This window comes from Hirundo rustica, chromosome 10 (genome assembly GCF_015227805.2).
Source record: "Hirundo rustica isolate bHirRus1 chromosome 10, bHirRus1.pri.v3, whole genome shotgun sequence".
NCBI lineage: Eukaryota > Metazoa > Chordata > Aves > Passeriformes > Hirundinidae > Hirundo > Hirundo rustica.
The window spans coordinates 12,384,443-12,402,556 of NC_053459.1; the positions used below are offsets into that span (position 1 = coordinate 12,384,443).

At 41.7% G+C, this 18,114-nt stretch overlaps 1 protein-coding gene across 2 annotated transcripts in view; it reads right to left on the bottom strand.

The window, feature by feature from the left end:
• Window positions 1-2,035: 2,035 nt before the first annotated feature.
• Window positions 2,036-18,114, bottom strand: part of LOC120757431 (phospholipid scramblase family member 5) — a 72,266-nt gene continuing 56,187 nt past the window's right edge. Inside the window, exons 7-14 of one of the 2 annotated variants that reach the window (XM_058421922.1) lie at window positions 15,062-15,317; window positions 11,412-11,596; window positions 7,312-7,354; window positions 6,234-6,454; window positions 5,121-5,282; window positions 4,360-4,479; window positions 3,349-3,427; window positions 2,036-3,270 (exon numbers count right to left, since the gene is read on the bottom strand). In XM_058421922.1, the coding sequence (XP_058277905.1) occupies window positions 3,389-3,427; window positions 4,360-4,479; window positions 5,121-5,282; window positions 6,234-6,454; window positions 7,312-7,354; window positions 11,412-11,596; window positions 15,062-15,068 (777 nt within the window). In that variant the 5' untranslated portion in view covers window positions 15,069-15,317 and the 3' untranslated portion in view covers window positions 2,036-3,270; window positions 3,349-3,388. Of the gene's footprint in view, window positions 3,271-3,348; window positions 3,428-4,317; window positions 4,480-5,120; window positions 5,283-6,233; window positions 6,455-7,311; window positions 7,355-11,411; window positions 11,597-15,061; window positions 15,318-18,114 lie in introns of both variants that reach the window. The other variant, XM_058421921.1, reaches the window with a different exon arrangement.

Below are 18,114 nucleotides of genomic sequence, written 5' to 3' on the forward strand. Positions count from 1 at the left end.
TGTGACAGACCATCATGACATGATCTTTTACCATAGAAACCTTCTACCCTTCTAGGTACAGCACCACACAGCAATCTCCTTCACACCTGGCACTTTCTGCAGAAGGTGGGGAGTGTCCTGGGGCTTCTCCTCTGTCCACCTGCAGAAGCTGGAGGGATGCTTCAGGTGCAAAAACTATGTTGGTACTGACCAGATGAGCTCACTTTGTGGTAGACTGTATTCTGCCCATGCCCTGACCAGATCTCATAAAATAACCAATAATTCAGCTGTAAATTAATTGCAGGCAATAAAGATAATGCAGTATTGTGTGGCAAAGGTTTAATATCAGACAGAGAAAATAAAATCCTTCAGTTAAGAGTAGAATTTAATTAGAGGTTAAAGGTATGTTGAACTTCAATCAGCATCCTGGGTACACCTTATGATGGGTGAAAAGCTAAATACGGTTATAATGAGCTGTTGCTGCCATCTACTGAACACAAGGAGTGTGAACTACACAGATTTACAGTTTGGCAACTGATCAAAAATATTTGCTTGGCTGGATTAAGTAAAATTTCTGTTTCTTTAGAGCATGTTTCTTTCTAGATGATATACAGGACGTGAATTTACTTTAGAAAAAACCTGTGACCCTTTGGGATATTCTAAATTCTCCTCTGGGAGCCTCTCCTGGCCCACGGGGAACTGTGAAAGGTGAGCATATGTAGCTCCCATAACGTGAAACACATTGCTATTAATAAGAAAGAGTTATTCGTTAGAACTGCAGGTTATTAAGATCTTAGAACACATTAGCTCTTGTTGAGCAATATCATGCAGAGTCCATAAACTCTGCTGAGGATGGATACCTGCCCTTGTGTGGCAGTTGTGGTTCAGATGAACGACCTCCCAGCTGGAAAAGCACTGGCATTGGCACTGAATTTCTAAAAGGATGCTGAGGGGCGGCACAGAGGTCAAGCAGGCTGCTGAGGGACTTCTAAGAAGCAAGAGCTATCCCAGCCCCGCTGCTTGTTTTATCCACGGGATGAGCCTGTTCTTGGATGTCCCAGAAGCTGCCTCTGAGTGTCAACAGAGGCATTCAAACATATTCATATATATTCACATTAGCAGCAAAAATCCCTTGCATTAACATAAAAAACAGCAACAAAGTCACTAAGTGTGAGAAATCCAATTGGTTGCAATTCATTAAATATATATATATATATGCATGTATTTCTCACCTGCACGGTATAGACATGGACACACACAGCCTAATTCATCCCTGTGCTAAATAAAACCTCATTTTAAAACCACACTTGCATAGAGACGTCTTTGGCTTGTTAAAGTCCACAAGAAGATGGGAAATTGCAGAGGAAAACTAGGAGATAGGCAGGGATCCTGCTGATCTTAAGGCACTGAATACAGTCGAGTGTTCAGACGCACAGAGCCCCGTAACAGTGCACGAGAGCCAAGATTATGGGCTACAACAGCAGCGACTTCTGTCTAAAAGGGCAAAGGGGTTTAAAGACGGAAAAAACATTCTGGTTCTTTTTCTCAGTCTACCGGTGTGTGATGAGCGAGACTAGCAGAAAGCATCCCGCGTTCCTCTGCAAATTCCTGAGTTTCCACACGAGGGAGCATCTTGCCCACGAAGCTGAGAGGGCGCTTCCTCCTGGGAAAGGCGGCGGCAGCGGCTCCCGGGGAGCTCCCAGCCCCGGCAGCCTGATTGCGCCGCTCGAGTCACAGCGAGAGCCAGGAGCGAAGCGGTTAACAGATAATGATGATTGTCAGAGCTTGTTAACCACAATTATTTTCAAGACATATGTAAATCTGTATAACTACCTAAGTGTGGTATATAATCTAAAACATACTGTTTAAATCTATAAGCATCCCCCAGTTAATTTCACTATGGGAACGTTAGTTGCAACTTCCTGACTTCACTGTGTTTGAATTCATATCCATGAACATTAATTTAAAATTAGTCTAAATATTTGTTGAGAATTAATCACCTGATAAATTTAGCTCTTTTTCATTTTTATGAATTATTCATTATCTCCTCTCTTTCCGTTGATGTGTTGGTTGTTTGCAAGAATTGAATTACTATTTGACACTAAAAAAAAAAAAAAAAAATCCAGCATTTCTAGTGATTTGTAAAATGTTCCCCTTGACTGGCGACTGTGAGAGCAATTGGGTTTGCCACCAGTATTTTATGGTGCTGGTTTGCTTCTTGAAGGGAGTTTTTGAGAGGCATAAGCAAGTTCGTACAGCAAATATTTTGTAACAACAGCAAAAAATCTATTTATGTCTTGTATATATATCATTCCTACAAAGGAAGTTTTTATTAGCAAAAGCCTATTGATGGAAATGTTTTGGAACAGTACGAGGTGTGGCTGCAGGAATGAACAGCTACGTAAAACTGCTGAACTGCAAAAAGCTCCTTCTGCACAGTCATCATAGAAAATACTTGAGCTTGCCAAAGGAAAAAAGTAATTTTGTTCTAGGATGGCCTCAGGCAAGTCTGAAGGAAAAATCATCAGCCAGCAGATATTACAAAGAGGAACAAACCTTTTAAGGAAAGCCTTGAGTAGAGGGCAGCAAGGATCCATAACACTGGCAAGTACAAAGAAAAGTGATTTGTGAGCCTCTAGCACACCGAGGACCATCTCTCAAACTTTATCTGTGGCCTGCCTTCAGTGAAAATAGTGGAAGACTATTTCAGAATTCCCAAGTCTAGGGCTGGAAGCCTAATTTCTGGCTGTCACTCATTAAAACAATCTCTGTCACAAAATTAATTTACCAGCAAACTTCCCTTCTTCCAACTCACTGAAACAGATAACATCTTGAACTTCCCATCGGGTATGTCTTTATATTTGTTACTTTCAAATCAGTTTGCTACTATTAATTAAATAACAAATCAGAAAATTACTTCTAAAATTATAAAAAAATCAAAAACCCCAGAACACACCCTCATGTGGTTAGTAACTGGTACCAGCACTTGCAAAACATCAAAGGCTTCTCTAAACATAGACTTTCATCAGTGATGCTGTAAGCCTTCATCTAATCTTTCATGATTTCCCATGCAGGAACATCAAAAGAGAAAGAAGAGAATAGCACTGTTCCAAAGCAACAGTGCTCTGTGTGAAAAGTACGTGTTTAGCTACAGCACATATAAAATGTAAGTGGGAAATTATTATTTACATGAGACATATTTTAATAAATATCATCATTAGCTCCCTGTCTTTCCCTATAAGGAACAAGGATTTTTGCAGCTCAAAATCATGTCCAAAGCTCAAGCGATTTCTGGAAGAAAATGAAAAAGAATTAGAAATGTATAAGCCTTCAAAGCAAGAAGATCAATTTATGTTCATTTTTACCTACTGAAACACATTCTGCATATTTCATTGTTTCTGTCATCTTGTTATAATCCATCCAAAGAGCTTTCAAAGAACATTAAGTCCTACAAATAAACAAACTGTGAATTAGATACAGAAGGCACAAAAATGCAACAATTACTACCAAAAGTCTTACTTGTAGATTTTTGTTACATAAAGTATATTAGTCAATCACTTTTTATCATTGCTGCTGAGAAGCAGGAGTTTTGGAGGGGACAATCCAACAATCTTAACTGTCATTTCTATCCTGCTAAAAGCAAAATTTCGGAATTGTTGTTGGAATTTTAAAGCTAACAGTTTTCAGTGAATAATTTAAATAGTACTGTAGTTTTGGTTTATAGACTCCGATGTAAGTATCACAGATGATTTTGAAACCATTTCATGCTAACACAGTTATTTTGGCAAAAGAGCTACATAGGAAGTATCAATTTCTAATTGTAGAAAACGTTCATCTTAACTTCATCATTACCCCTAGCACTGAGCATTCTCTCTCATAATTCCTATGGTTATCTTCACGAGAGAATTTTTCTAGGAATTTTCATGTGGCCTGAAGGTCTTACATACAACACTCAACAGAATTATCGAATTGGTTGGAAATTACCATTAGAAATGACTTTTTTTTTTTTTTTTTTTTTTTTGTTCATACACTTGTTCAAACAAAATAAAGGGTTTGGGGGAGTTTGGTAGGTTTGACATGTATGTTGAGATTTGATTCTGCCATACAAAATCTTGAACTGCACGTGTAATACTATTTAAACAGCTTATTAGTAAAAAATTTAACATAAAAAAAAAAAAGCGGACATAAAAGTTAAAAGGTTTTAATTGATTTATCTGTTATGTAGGGTTTCATTTTCCAGTGCACTTGCACTTCTGTAGTTCTCAGCTGACAGCAAGGGCCCCTTTGGCCCCGATCTGCACGTCTCTGTGGGTCTGCCTCTCCACCTTGCACACTTACAATGAGGAAACAAGCACCAATCATTACTGCCTTGATCCTCACATCAAGATCTACAGGGACCTGGATCCCAAAGTTGGCCGTGTTGGTAAAGACATTGTTGACAAATCCAGACCAATACTTGGAAATTTTGCCAATCGTTGTCATCTCATTGAGAGCTTTTACCTGCACAAAGAAAAAACAGGAAGAGACATAAATGTAAACAAATCAAGTGCACACTGACGACATCTCCACAGAATTAATGACTGTGTCCTGACATGCAGAGTATGCTACAGTTGTCAGGTTCTTCTTTTATTCTTAATGCTGCAATGTTCTATTAGTGTCAAATTTCCCTTTACGAGTGGCACGCAAGAAAGGGTCTCAAGTTTGGAAACATCAGCATCTTTAGAGCCGACGAAAAGTGGGAGGAAGCAATCTTGAAAGTTTATGCCAGTTTTGCCTTTATTTCACAGAGTCGTGGGGTTTTTTCCTCTCTCATGTTTTTTACGTTCTCCTAGCCCCACTGCTGTGGACCATTGTCCCCTCAGGGGACAGGCATATTCTCAATTATGCAGCCATCTGCATGTTTCTCACAGTATACTGAAATTTTAGACAATACCCACTGGAGTCTTCTGATTTGGCTAATGAGTTGATAAGTTGATAAACCCAAAAATTCCTTTATGATTCTTAACTAAGGCAAAGCACTTTGCTCACATCAGAAAACCCTGCTCAGGATTTCTAAAAGCGTCTCCCATTCTCCCTCTCATCTGAGAAATTTATTCCAAGTAGTAAAACTTTTAAATCGTTAAGACTTACACGAAACATACCTCAAAGTCAACATCTTCAAAACAGCCACACGTTGCACATGGGCCGATTATTTTTAGCACATCTTCTTTACTTTCATTCTGTATAGTAAACTTTGGCAGAAAAGGGTCCCAGTTTTGTACAACATACCCAGCTATTGTACCTGGTGGGGACTGAACTTCTAACTAGCAAACAAAAGAAAACAACAAGCTGATTTTATATTAATATATTTTTTCTGTGATAGTATATTGTTTATACAATGACAAAGTATGTATGTACTGAATACAGTAAAATATCATTTTACCAAACGTGGAACTGGATGTTTCAGCACTGTCTAATGGTGTTGTTAAATACAGTGGACAATAGGAAGCTCAGAAGCTGCACCAGAAACCAAGACCTTACATACAATAAAAGACTTTATAAAAGCTATAAACTAGGAGAAAAAAATGTTACTGTATTCAGTGAGTATCCTACAATCTTTTTTTAAGTAGCTGTACTACCAAAGGACCTTTTCTTTAAGAATCCTGACAAGGGTAAGTGCTAAGAATGTACATGGATGAGATAACCTGCAAAACATTTTCATAACACAAGAAGGATATCTGAATAAAAGAAAATCAATGTCTGAGGAGGAAAGATCTGATGCTCAATGGGATCTGCGTTTTTCACTCCAAGCAGCTTACTTCCACGTTCTGCAATTTCCCAGATATATATGGCCCTGAAGAGGCTGATCCATGGAGCGAAGGCTCAGCCTCCCCACAGAGCTGCTCCCAAGTCAACCCACAGACCCCAGTGGCCTCCAGGGAGTTTCCACCCTCCACCCTCCTGTCCAGTGAGAGTTCTCTCCCTGTGTCAGGCCAAGACGTGTTTTGGGGCATCACTTGACCTCAGAGACATCACCAGACACCAAAGCGTTGTGCGGGGTGTGAGCAAAGCCCGGTCCCGTGGAAGGGACCCAGGGAACCCAGGAGGCACACAGGGAACAGAACTCGTTTATCGATACTCGTGTCTACTCAAAGGCCTCCCTGCAGTCCCCGGGCTGAGAGGGGCCCGTGGATTCCTGAATTCCCCCCTGCCACCCTCCTGTGAGGAGCTGCACAGCAAGATGCCGGGACAAAGGGCCTTTGGGATTCCCTCACCTCCTGCAGGAAGCAGGGGAACCAGCAGCTGTTGCACCGCAAGGGCCTGACGACTCGGATCACCTCCCGGCCCGCGGTATCCGCAATCCTGATGGTGAAAGCCCTGATGGGCGAGCACAGCTTGCGGTCAAAGCAGCCGTTCTCTTCCACTGCAAAGTAAACTCTTTGGCCCAAGGGGTTTTTTATCTCGTATTTGCTGGAAGTCTCTGTGCCAAGTATGGCTAATAAAGCAAAACAAGCGGAACATTAACTTACGTTTGTTATTACCTTAGTATAATGTTAGTGTATGTATATACATATTTGAGCATTTATTCTAAAAGTCTATGAGACACATTGTTTTAAAAACTGTTTTGAAGTAGCAATGCAAAGAAAATATACAAGTATATGGAAATAATAGTGTCAGGTCTGTATTTTGAAGGAATTAATTCAGACTTTGATTTGCTGTACACTAAAGTACATATCAAGAAAGAGAATTCAGATTCTGAGTTTTAGTCTGAGCTTTTTCTGGCTTTATCATCTGTGAAAAGTAGTGTCCTGAGACCATCCCATTTCAGTGACAAAGCTTTCACCCAGCAGGTCATTCGAAAATCAGGTCAAAACCACTTTGAATGGGAGAAATGTATTTTAGAGGGTTTAACTGGCAGAACTTAATACTTGTTCAGTACTTTGAAATTCTGAGAAACTAAGTAATTAGAAAATCTTTTGTTTCATTTTTATGTTTTCTGACATTCCTTTCTCTATTTGCTTTGTTTCTCATAGTTATTGTTAAAAGCAATCATTTTTTCCACGGATTGAAAAGATGGTTCAACTTTAATAACACTGAGAGGGAGGTGTCTGAGGAGAGGATTTAGGACTGTTGTAGAGATCACTCACCCCTCAGCGGTTTGCTGCAGAACAGGCAAACAACAAAGTGAGACTTCCCCACACTATCACTGCATAACAACCTGACACAAGGGCAGCAGGCGGGTTCACAGTGACTTTACTGAACTGGGGCAAGGCTTGGATGCCTTTTGGAGACACCCATGTACTGTTAAAGGTACCCCAGCACTGTTAAAGGGTGACAAGGATTGCATCATACCTTCCAGAAGCTCCACTTGCTGATGAATAATTATCTGGTCCAGCTGTTTCAAAAGAATAAACAAGATGGTGGGTATTGGATAGGTCTGGGGCTGCCAGTGGTCACCTGCCTACTTTTATTGCTCTTCTCACTGTAATTAAAGTTTCTTACCTTACTGAAGTGCACAGGTTGGTTGCCTGAAAGATATCAGAAGTCACACTTTGGACTTCTCCCTGAAATTATGGCTGAGGAATGTGACATTAAGTGCTATGGCCATCTAATTCACCCACACATTGAAAAAAAATAATCTTCCCTGGGGGAATGAGAAAGACAACAGCAACAGAAAGCTGTGTGCAAGAAGCAGAATCCACTTCTTGCTCCTTCTGCTCCTCTTTGTCAGAGGGGAAGCTCCTTACCCCAAATCCAAGGTTGGTGCTGGGCACCATGGCAGTGCAGGAGTCAGTGAGCCTGGGCTCAAGCACAGAATGTGCAGTGGCCACATCCCAAAGGATCCTGCTGGAGCAGCCCAGCAAGGCAGTCAGGGGATGCCAATGATGGCACACAGTGGCTTTAACCCTCTGATCTCGGGAGCCCTGCACCTTAAAACTGGCACATGGTCATGCCAGGGTACCAGAATGAGGAAAACAATAATGAAATGCTCAGTTGGCTGAAAATGCCTTCCCCCATGAGCCAGTTACAAATTCAGGAGAAAAACTGCTTGCCATGATACCCAGCTACGCTGTGCTTATCATCCCTCTGACATTATTCTTTCTTGGAGAGCGGTTGTTAGCATTATAAAACCAGCAAGACTTAATTTCAGTCTACCTTTCAGTTTTATGTGACTTTTTATGCCTGTTTTATGTGACAGTTTAGGCTTTACCTAGCTTTTTTCCGTAATTTTTCTGTAAATTCCTGATGGGCAAACGCTTGGCACAGGTTCTGCCATTACTCACAGCTGCAGACACAAAGCACACAGCGACCTTCTGAGACCAGCCTGTCACAGCTCTCCAGCGCCTGGATATTTTAAAACTGATAAATCTCGCCTGGTACGTATTCCAACTGTTGCAGCCATTTGTCACTTCTAGTCAGCTCCTGCAGCTAGTTTAGGCTGCAGAGAGAAGCTGGTAAAAAGAGGAACTTCTTTATCTCTTTGATTAATCTCTGAAATGTGCATGCCAGTAATTGAAATAATAAAAAATATTTAGACGTAAAAATATTCTCCCAAGAATCTTTGCTGTTTGTTGTTTGGGTCTCATGTGAGAGCTCTTGGAGCTCATGGGAAGGACTCTGCTGATGGAAAGAGAATAAACAAGTTAAAGATGGAAGAGCTATTTTAATATTTTAGGATTTATTTTAATATGGATTCCTTTGCCCTGTGTAGACTTTTACAGGGAAAAGAAAATTAATAAGCCTGAACTGTTAAAAGCTTGGAGTGATTTTGGTCTATGTATTGGTTTGCTGTGCACAGAGTATAAACAATATTGAGACAACACAGCAGTACCACTTGTTATCCTTGTTTTGCCTGTCACTGGTTTCTGCAGGGCAGTTATTCTGTTGTGTTTTTATTGGGGCACTTGTAGATTGAGGGAATTCTGCACCTGCATTTGAAAGCACCCAAAGCCCTTTGGCTTAACAAGGGTCTGGTCCCCTTGAGCTCATATGTTAAAACTCCTTATACACAGTTAATTCTCAGTATTCAGTTCCGTGGGCATCAAATTTGCATCTGATCAGTCTAACCAAGTTAAACAAAGAAACTTTCCACAAAAGTAGTTAAACCTGAGTGGTGGCACAACATGCAGCTGAGGTACTCAGAAAATTCTTCTCCAAGGCTTCACCTGTCTATTCCTTCTATGGGAAAAGGTTAATTTGATTTTTGTTATGGACACAGAAGTACTCTTTGTAATCTGGAAGACAGTAGTGAGGTTTAAGTGACTTTTTTTTAGGTAAGAAGTTATTAAAGAGTGATAGTCCTAGAAAACTGATGTGTTTGCTGAGGCAGAGCAGTTTTTTGCCCTTCTCTGATGCATGCAAACAGCCAATTGGAATTGTTCCTTCACCTGAACTCACTCTGGGTGTGGATCTGCAGAGTGAAGCATTGCTGGCTGGCTTTTACCTACAGGACACACATTTTCCTTTCCTCTCATCCAATCCTTGGGTTGCTATTTATAATAAGATTGTAGGGATCTCCCTGAGACTGACTAAATTTGGATCCTTGTATCAGAGTCAAACATGCCATGGTCTAACTGAGGACATACAATCAGCTTTCTCAAATCTATCCAGTTATCTTGGCCACGCCTGCTGGAGAATGTAATTTCTATTTGTTATTCTGTATTTATTCACAACCACTCTGTATATAAGCTTTCTTCCAGTAATGTAATTCTATAAATTAAATACATCTCTTTTTCACAGTTTGCTTACTCTCCTAGGCACTCAGTATAGTTTCCTCTCCAAGAGTGTTGTTTTTAGTCTACAGATAAAACAGATAGAGTCTCGTTTTAAAGGAGGTTCTCTATTCCCCATGCACTTCCAGTAGCACCTCTCTGTGCCTGTTTCAGTTTGGACCCACTTCCCCAATGCGCACAGCACCAGAATGACCCACAGACTTCTAGAAGTCTTCCCAGTGGTATAAATAACTCCAAATTCTGCTAGAATCAACTTCATTTGAGCATTTAATTACGTGAAAATCTCTCAGTCCATGAGGATAAATCCCAAGGGATTACCCTGGCAGCAGGGAATCCCACATGCATTCTGCAGGCAGCCCTCTCCCTGCTGTGGGACATCCCTTCTGCTCCCATCTATCCTGAACGAGCCCCTTTCATTTGCCACACAGCCGGTATGGCTCCAGCATCACACACTGACACGTTCTGCAACAGAAACTCGAGCTGTGGGTACATGCCAACAATCAGCACTGCACACATGCTTCCCACTTTTCAGACTGCAGAGAAAATAAAGAATAATTAGCAAGGGCTGCAGCACAGGCCAAGAATAAGGATGAATGAGGTCTTCAGATCCAGTTGTAGCTCTGAGAGCAGCCTGCTCTTTTGCCTTAATGTCAGATGCAAAGCTTCTATAAAACTGAGTGATGGTATTTGCTTGCCTACATTTCTGGGTAATTCTGAGGTGTAATTCATGTTTGTACAGGAGCCTGAATATGTAACCTGCCAAGTACTTACTATCACAATCACTTTTAGACTAAAAATGTAGCTTCCGCGGTCTGTAAGCAAATGCTCATGTATCATTGACAACACGTATCATTTTGGGTTCAGGCATCTTGAAATGAAAGTCATCACTCCACATGAAAGACTGCTTCTGAAGAGTCTCCCCATTTCATTAGCTACCTAAGTAACTTAGCTCCAAATATAAAGTACATTCAACTTCTGCTTCTATACAAAACTAGCAGAAATATGTTCCTAAAATACACATTTTAAGTGAAGTAAATATTTCCCAGCATCACCAAAAAGCAAACACAGCCGAGATGTATCAGAATCATGATCTGACTATGCTGGGGGCCTGATTCTGTCCCTGCCCATACCAGGCAGGGTGTGTGACACCTTACTCAGCATGTAAGAGTGACACAATCCAGTCACATGTAAAATGGAAACCTCAGTCAGTGTCAAAGCAACAGCAGGGAGCGACCCTCCTGGTAAAAAGGTTCAGGAAAAGATGAAACTTCTGGAGCAGAGCTACAGACCATCAGTGCTCCGAGCTGCACGAGGTGAGAGGTTTCACAGAACAAAAGGGACAGCCACGTGTTTAGCACTAGGATGGAGAAGGCCTAAGCACTCGTTTTTCTTCCCCACCTACGACCCACATCTGCTTCCATTTTCAAGCATTTTCCTCTCTCAGGCATTAGCACCTTCTTCCCCACACAGGGTTAATGCAAGTTTGCAGCCACTCAGACTTACGTTCACCTAATTTCTATTAAATTAATGTCAGCAATGAAGGAAAAGCTTCTTTCTCCTATGTTCTTATCTCATAGTAATACCAAACAACAAAAAAGCCTCTTCGTCCCAACCTAACCCTTCCCCAAGGAGACAAACCCAAACAACCTCATCCTCCAGGGTATCAAAGCAACATAAAATGAAAACATAGCAATTCTAACATTCAGAAAGATTCAGGACCTGGTTCAGGTACTCCAGACCAGGTGGCAAATTATGAGTGTGTGACGTTTGCTTCCAGAGACTTGGTTCAACAGGTGTATTCTCCTGAGGAACATCAGAAGAACCAGGGAGGTAATTCTCCTGAGGAACATCAGAAGAACCAGGGAGGTAATCCTTAAAGATTGGGTTGGTTTGTCCCTGAGATTCTGCAGGAAAAAAAAAAAAAAAAAAAAAAAAAAAAAAAAGAAGAGAGAAAAACCCAGAAACTTCAGGACCAAGGAGCAGCTAACTTCTTGGATCAAAGCTGGAACAATAACATCATTCTGCATGTGACTCTATCAGTACTTGAGGTCAGGAGTGAGGACCCAAAAGGAACATCCCGATTGTTCCACAGATGGAGCGCTCTGATTATGAAGCTGCCTTAGAATATGCAAACAGGAATCACTGCAGATGAAGTTAAATCAGGAGATGTGGTCTTGGAGGGCACCTGATCTGCTCTGACAGCTGGTGAGCACAGAGCCCGTGTGGCAAGGCTGGAGCTGGCCTGAACTCACACACAGGGTGGCCAGAAGCCCCTCTGCACAGGTTGCCAGCCCTGCTCCCTGTGAGCTGCCCTGTGTGCCAGTGTGCCCTGAGCTGCTGAGGGCTGGCTCCCAGCAAGATGCTTTCCAGCATCCTGTGGGCACCCATAATTTCTCTTAATTAGAGATAACCTTTCCAGGGATCTCACATTCCCCAGGCTGGATATTACAACCCTGATATCAAAGTCTACACAGCCTCTTATAGTGTATTATTCATTATTATCTTAATGAATAGATCAGATATCACTATGCTGTGTTTCCTGGTTTGCTATCACAAAGAAGTCCTTTAGGGCACAGTGATGGTGACCTTGGCAGTGCTGTGAAGGTAAGGAGAGCATTCACTGCCACAGGCACCTGTATATCCACACTCCTGCACAGGCACCGTCTCCTACAGCTCAGTGACCACCTTAAACACTGGATTTCCGAAAAACTCCAGCTGGTTTCTTCCAGGTGCATTGTTCCTTGGCCTTCAGCAACACTGGTTCTGCAGGAACCAGGAGGAGCAAACAGAAGCTCTCCCCATACAAATAGCAAATCTTTGTATTGAGCTAAGCCCCCGTGATTTGGCAGGAAAGCAGTCCCCAAACTGATAATTTTTATCTCACATGTGACAATACCTAGACACAATGGAGTTTGAGGTCCAGAAGGAATTTTGGCTCTAAGTCTGGATCTTTCTTTTGCTGCTGCGGGTTTAAATGAGATCCTTTAGTATTATTTGAACTCACTGTGAAAGATTCATCATTCAATCATATTTTGATCTTAATTTGTCTTTGCAGCCACTGCTTTCTTTCAAAGTCTGAGACCACAGGAAGAAGTAACCCCTTTGAATTTGTTGCTGGCTTTTAAAAATGTATAACAGGGTAATAAATATTTTATATGCTCTTCTGCATCATTTTACCTCACAGGGTTCTGTTACTGCCGTAACTCTTGTTGTTACATGAAATGCCACGAAGTAGCCCAGTGTTGGTGTTATTCTTGAATAATAAAGAGGAAAAAAGACAACAAATTGCAGTTCTACCTGTCAAATTTTAAGCTATACAAAAATCAAACAGTAAATACATTAAATATTAATGACAATTTGAGCTAGTCTGACACTGTCTATTTTTGTGTATGATTCCCATTTCATTAATAGTATGAAAAATCCTTAAAGTTACCGTATGATACAGTGAGTATTTTGTACAAACACAATTTGTAGAGTTACATGTTCCTGAAAGAGGTGTATTGTCAAGTTTCTTCATACTAGAAACTGTATTCCACACCATTACTATTTGTTTCTCTTAACTGATATACATCAAAAATATGCAAAACCTTATTTCTCTTACATGGCTAAAGCCAAACAAAATAATAAAAAAACCCTATTTTCAGGAGTGCAACAATGCTGTAAAACCTTCTTGCTCCTGTGTACTTTTCAGTGCTCTAATGCAGAATGTCTTGAGTGTTTTGAGGACAAGAAAGAGGGATAAACATTTGGCAAACAGAGACAGCCGTGGCTGAAACTCCCTGGGCCAACACATGCCTCTGCACATGCCAACAGAATGACCTCCATGGAGTTCCACTCATGTTAAGAGAAAAAGAGATTTCTGCTTAGTTTAAGCACTCTAAAACCTGGAGGAAATTAATGGAGAAGGCTGATTAGATCAGATGCTGCGTGTTTGCCCATTGCCCTAAGTACTCAACTGGCTAGAGCTAAAGTCAGTACGTGACAAAGACACACCCAGATAGGAGTAATCTGATTAAATTCAGTTATTATTCTTCATATGGGGTTATCAGGTCTATGGCCAGTTTTGAATGTGAAAAACATTTGCTGATGAAGTTTTTTCAAAGTGAAATAGGGAAGAAGTGTGCAAAAATAGTACCCACCCTTCCCAGGCATTCTCTACTGACAGGTTTAAACACAAAAATATCAACACTAAATTTTCTGACTGAATGCAGAAGCTAACATTTTATAATATATTTTATTCAAATAATATCCTAGTATAGATTTTAGTCTCCTTAGGAGCCTCTCAGATGCTGAAAAATTAAAGGAAGACAAAACAACTGTGCTTTGACTGATGTGATTTTAGCCTGAAACACTCATTTCATCAGACTGCTGATTGCTGGGAATGCACAAAACTCTGGTTTTCTGTAAACACGATATAAAAATACAGACTATAGATGCACTTACCTTGAGAGGCCATGAAGCTTCCTGAGTTACTTCTTCAAAGGAAGCCGAGTTAAAAGAAAAGGCTCTTCTTGTTGCAGCAAATAAAAAAAGGCGCACAGCATGCACAAAACTTCAGAAGGCGTCTGTCTGCTCGCTCTCGGCTGGCAGAGCACGGGAGGAGCTCACGGGCTGCGCTGGCTGAGCCGGGCCACGGGGGGAGAGGCTGCGGGGACCGGGAACACCGATCCGTGCCAGGCGAGTGCACCCATGGAGAGAGGGAAAGGAGTGTAGCCAGCCCCGAGAGACAAAGCTGCAGTGTACACACCGCTTAATGAACACATTAGACCTAAAATCCTGCTTCATAATGTGTGTGTTTGTTCTGAGAGTACAAAGATTCTATGGTTTTAGTTCAGTGTTTGCGTTTCCGCTTCCTCAGGCTGTCCAGGAGAGACAGAGGAGCTAATGAAGTCGTGGATGGCCCGTTCCTGAAGTGTGTAAATGGCTGGATGGAGCTCTGAGCCCTCTGTCTAGGGAAAGGAGTGCCTGTCCAAGTCAGGGGGTTTGCAACTAGACCATCTTTAAGGTCCCTTCCAACCCAGGCTATTCTATGGTTTCTATGAATTCCCTACAGCTGACCCCAGTCAACATTTTCCGTGCACAAAGCAGGAAAGGCTGCCTTGAATTTCCCACTGTATTCCATCCATGTAACATCAGCCAGAGGATGTTCTCCAAGGGATGCCATGCCTACATTCAGTCCCAGAAAATCATCCTGTACATTCTCCCACCACCATGCCCCCCAGCACTGACATCCACGCATGGTTCTGCTGAGTTGGAGACCTGAAACAGTCTGGCAGTGCTTTGTCCTAGACCAAAATCATGACATATATAATTGCCCCGATTGCATTGGGAGGAAAAGATGAGAAGAAGGGAGAGTAACCTTGACTTACCAGTCATATTCCTGCCTTGAGTGCCCAAGCTGCTGTGGAAATCATCAGGCAGATGTGATCTGCAGGCAGCTGTGATGCATGGCTGCGAGAATGGCTGAGCCTATGCACAGAGCCCAGCAGAGCAGAGGGAGGTGCTGGGAACCATCTTCTGTCCTCTTTGCTGCTGCAAGTTCCACTGGTTTGAATCCCTCTGAAGTATGATTGAGCAGATTAAATTCCAGAGTTTACAGCTCAGGAAGATGCTGGTGAGGCTTCTCTGGAGGAAGAATACAGAAAACCCAAACCAAAAAAACCACCAAATTATATGGAAGTTAATTTTTATAGACTAAAGTAGCAAATGCCAGAGGCTCAGATCTGGTTATGGATTTGGCAATGTGAAATTTCCCAGGGGTTTATCACTGCCTACTTGAGAACTCCCTGGGTACCGTGGCAAGCACAGGCCAGGCAGGAGCCAGACTCTGCTGTGCTCAACCTGGAAACAACCAGGGAAGTGGCAGAGACAAAAATTGCGGTGACTGAAAAATGCGTACTAAACAAATCCTTCTGGATTAGGAGAAGTTTGACCTAACTGCAAATAAAAATTAAGAATGAACCAAAAGTTTTTGCTTCCTTTCTCCCTGTCAAGGATGGGCTTCTTTGGAGCAGAGGCTCTAGTTCAGAGAACAGACAAAAAGCCTGAAAAAAGAAGAAAAAGTACAGGGAAAGCTCTGCATAAATATAGTAAACCTATCTTTAAAAATGATAGATGAAAATTCAAATGTGATGGCACTCATATACCTCTAAAAATGAATAAAGACTTATTTTACCTCCAAGAAAATTACAGGGAAAAAGAAGTCCCAGTAACTCTGTCAATGCATAACACAATCATAATACATTAAAAGTGCCTCAAACAGACAAAATACACTGGAAAAAAAAAAAAAAAGTGCTGAAAAAAGACATTTCAAACGTTAAAAAGCATTTTTTGAGAAGCCCAAGTGATCCATTTGCTGACCCAGAGGAGGACTCAGGCACAGCCTGTGCTGCACTTTGCCTGCAGCAGGGGCCAGGCCAGGCTGGCTGTGCTGGAGCTGCTGCTGCTGCCCTGGCAGCATGGGCAGGCTCCCCTCCCTGCAGGAGCCAGGTTTCACTTTCCTGCCACTCACTAAATAAACATTTCCCTGAAATAGTTCTATCCCAAAGAACTAATTTTTCTGACAATATTTGCAAAATTGCAATAAATAGGTAACAGAAAGAAACACAACTTGGCTTTAAGTTGGCATTTTGGTGGGGGTTTTTTGGTGGGTTTTTTTCCCCCCCCACAAATTTCCACATATTTTACAATGCCCCCTTTTACCCCATTCCTATAGTTTTATTCCAAAGAAATAATTTTAGTAGATTATATCAGCAGATTTCAGAAGGATTTGTAAACAAGAGCACTGGCATAAGTCCTTACAGGTAAAGCCACATATTTAATAATTTCTTTAGTCTGATTTTTTTTTTAATAAATACTCATATATTGGTCCAAATAGGCTGCTGCCATGATTAAAAGCATTCTCACTATGACATCAGGTACAGAAGATTTAATCATATTTATTCAGGCACAAGGACAGCCATTCTTCGGTGCCCTTTAGATATGCACAGGAAGAACACTCAAGAAATGAGGACAATCACTTACAGAATTGTGTAGTGCTACTCTAACCATATTTTACGGCCTTTCAGGAAGCAGAGCAGCAGCACCCAAAGGAGAATTTTACTATGACACCGAACTGGCTGCCTCTGCCCCTTGAAGAAGGTCCAGGGAAGGAATATCACTGCCTACACTGACTCTACCAGTCAGAGTCTCAGCACTAAGGCAGAGTACACTGCCTTCCTCTGCGTGAAGATGTTGGGCATCTGAAACACATTCACAACTATTAAAAAAAAAAATAATAATAAAATTGCGTCTACATAGATATATTCCTGCTACCTCTAAAATACTCTTGCTCCATCTTTTGCTGTAAAGCTGATAAAAATTGATGGGCAAATCCTTAGAAGGCATAAGTTAGCATGGATCCATCAAAATCAATGAGCCTACCCAGATCAGGGCAAGCAGTGCTTGGCTGGAGGAGTTTATACATCTAAGGCATTCCTTTTTTCCTTAAAGAAAAATTGCATCTTTTCTATAACTATCGCTTCCACAAAGGCCCAGAGATCCATCCCTGCTAAGCTGATACCCAAGTACCACGGCAGTTAATGGTTATTACATAAATTACTACAGCCTGTAGGAAACATATACATGGACTAAGACTTGCTTGTCCTCAGCACAGAAACAGAACAGAGATTTTCCTCCAGAAAGCATGTAGTAACAATCAATCAGGTGGATCAAGGGAGCAAAAATGTCATATGGCTCAGCATAGGTGCCATTTCTCTGGAACCTAATCACGGTTCCATTTTCTACAGGCACAACAGCAGGAGTACGGCAACAGAAAACACCTTCACAAGAGGAAAACAGGAGACAGTAACAAATTTCAAAGTATTAGGAAAAGCTGTTTGATTTCTTGTCCTGCTCCCTGCTGTCCAGAAAACTGCTCCGTGAGCCTGGTGTGAGGTATTTGTCCTTGTACTCAGCAGGAGAAGATGGCACTCCCCTTTCCCCGCTGTACCACTATGAACTCCTCCAGGTAAGAAACTGCCTCTGCCCATGTCCCCACAACCTCCACAAGTTCGGGGAAGAGAGCTCAGCCCTCCCCACCTGCTCATCCTGAGCTCCAGGCAGCCAGGGAGCAGGCAAAGAGCAGCACACAGGCACCAGAAAACACACCTGGGCATCACCAGGCAAAGCCTGAGCTTCCCTGCTGCTCAGAGGGGTCATCAGCACTGTTTGCATTCCAAATTTCCTTTCTGCAAAATATCAATTGTGACCAGCATTAAAATGCATTGTTATTGCCACTTTTAAAATAGGAAATATTATAGCCCTTTCTTTCCTGTTCTTGTCTTCCCTTTAGCACAGGGAGAAATGCTGAGCATGATCAGAACTATCAGACTGTGACCCTGTGCATTTACAAGCCCCAAGTCACATTATTTCACCCAGTATT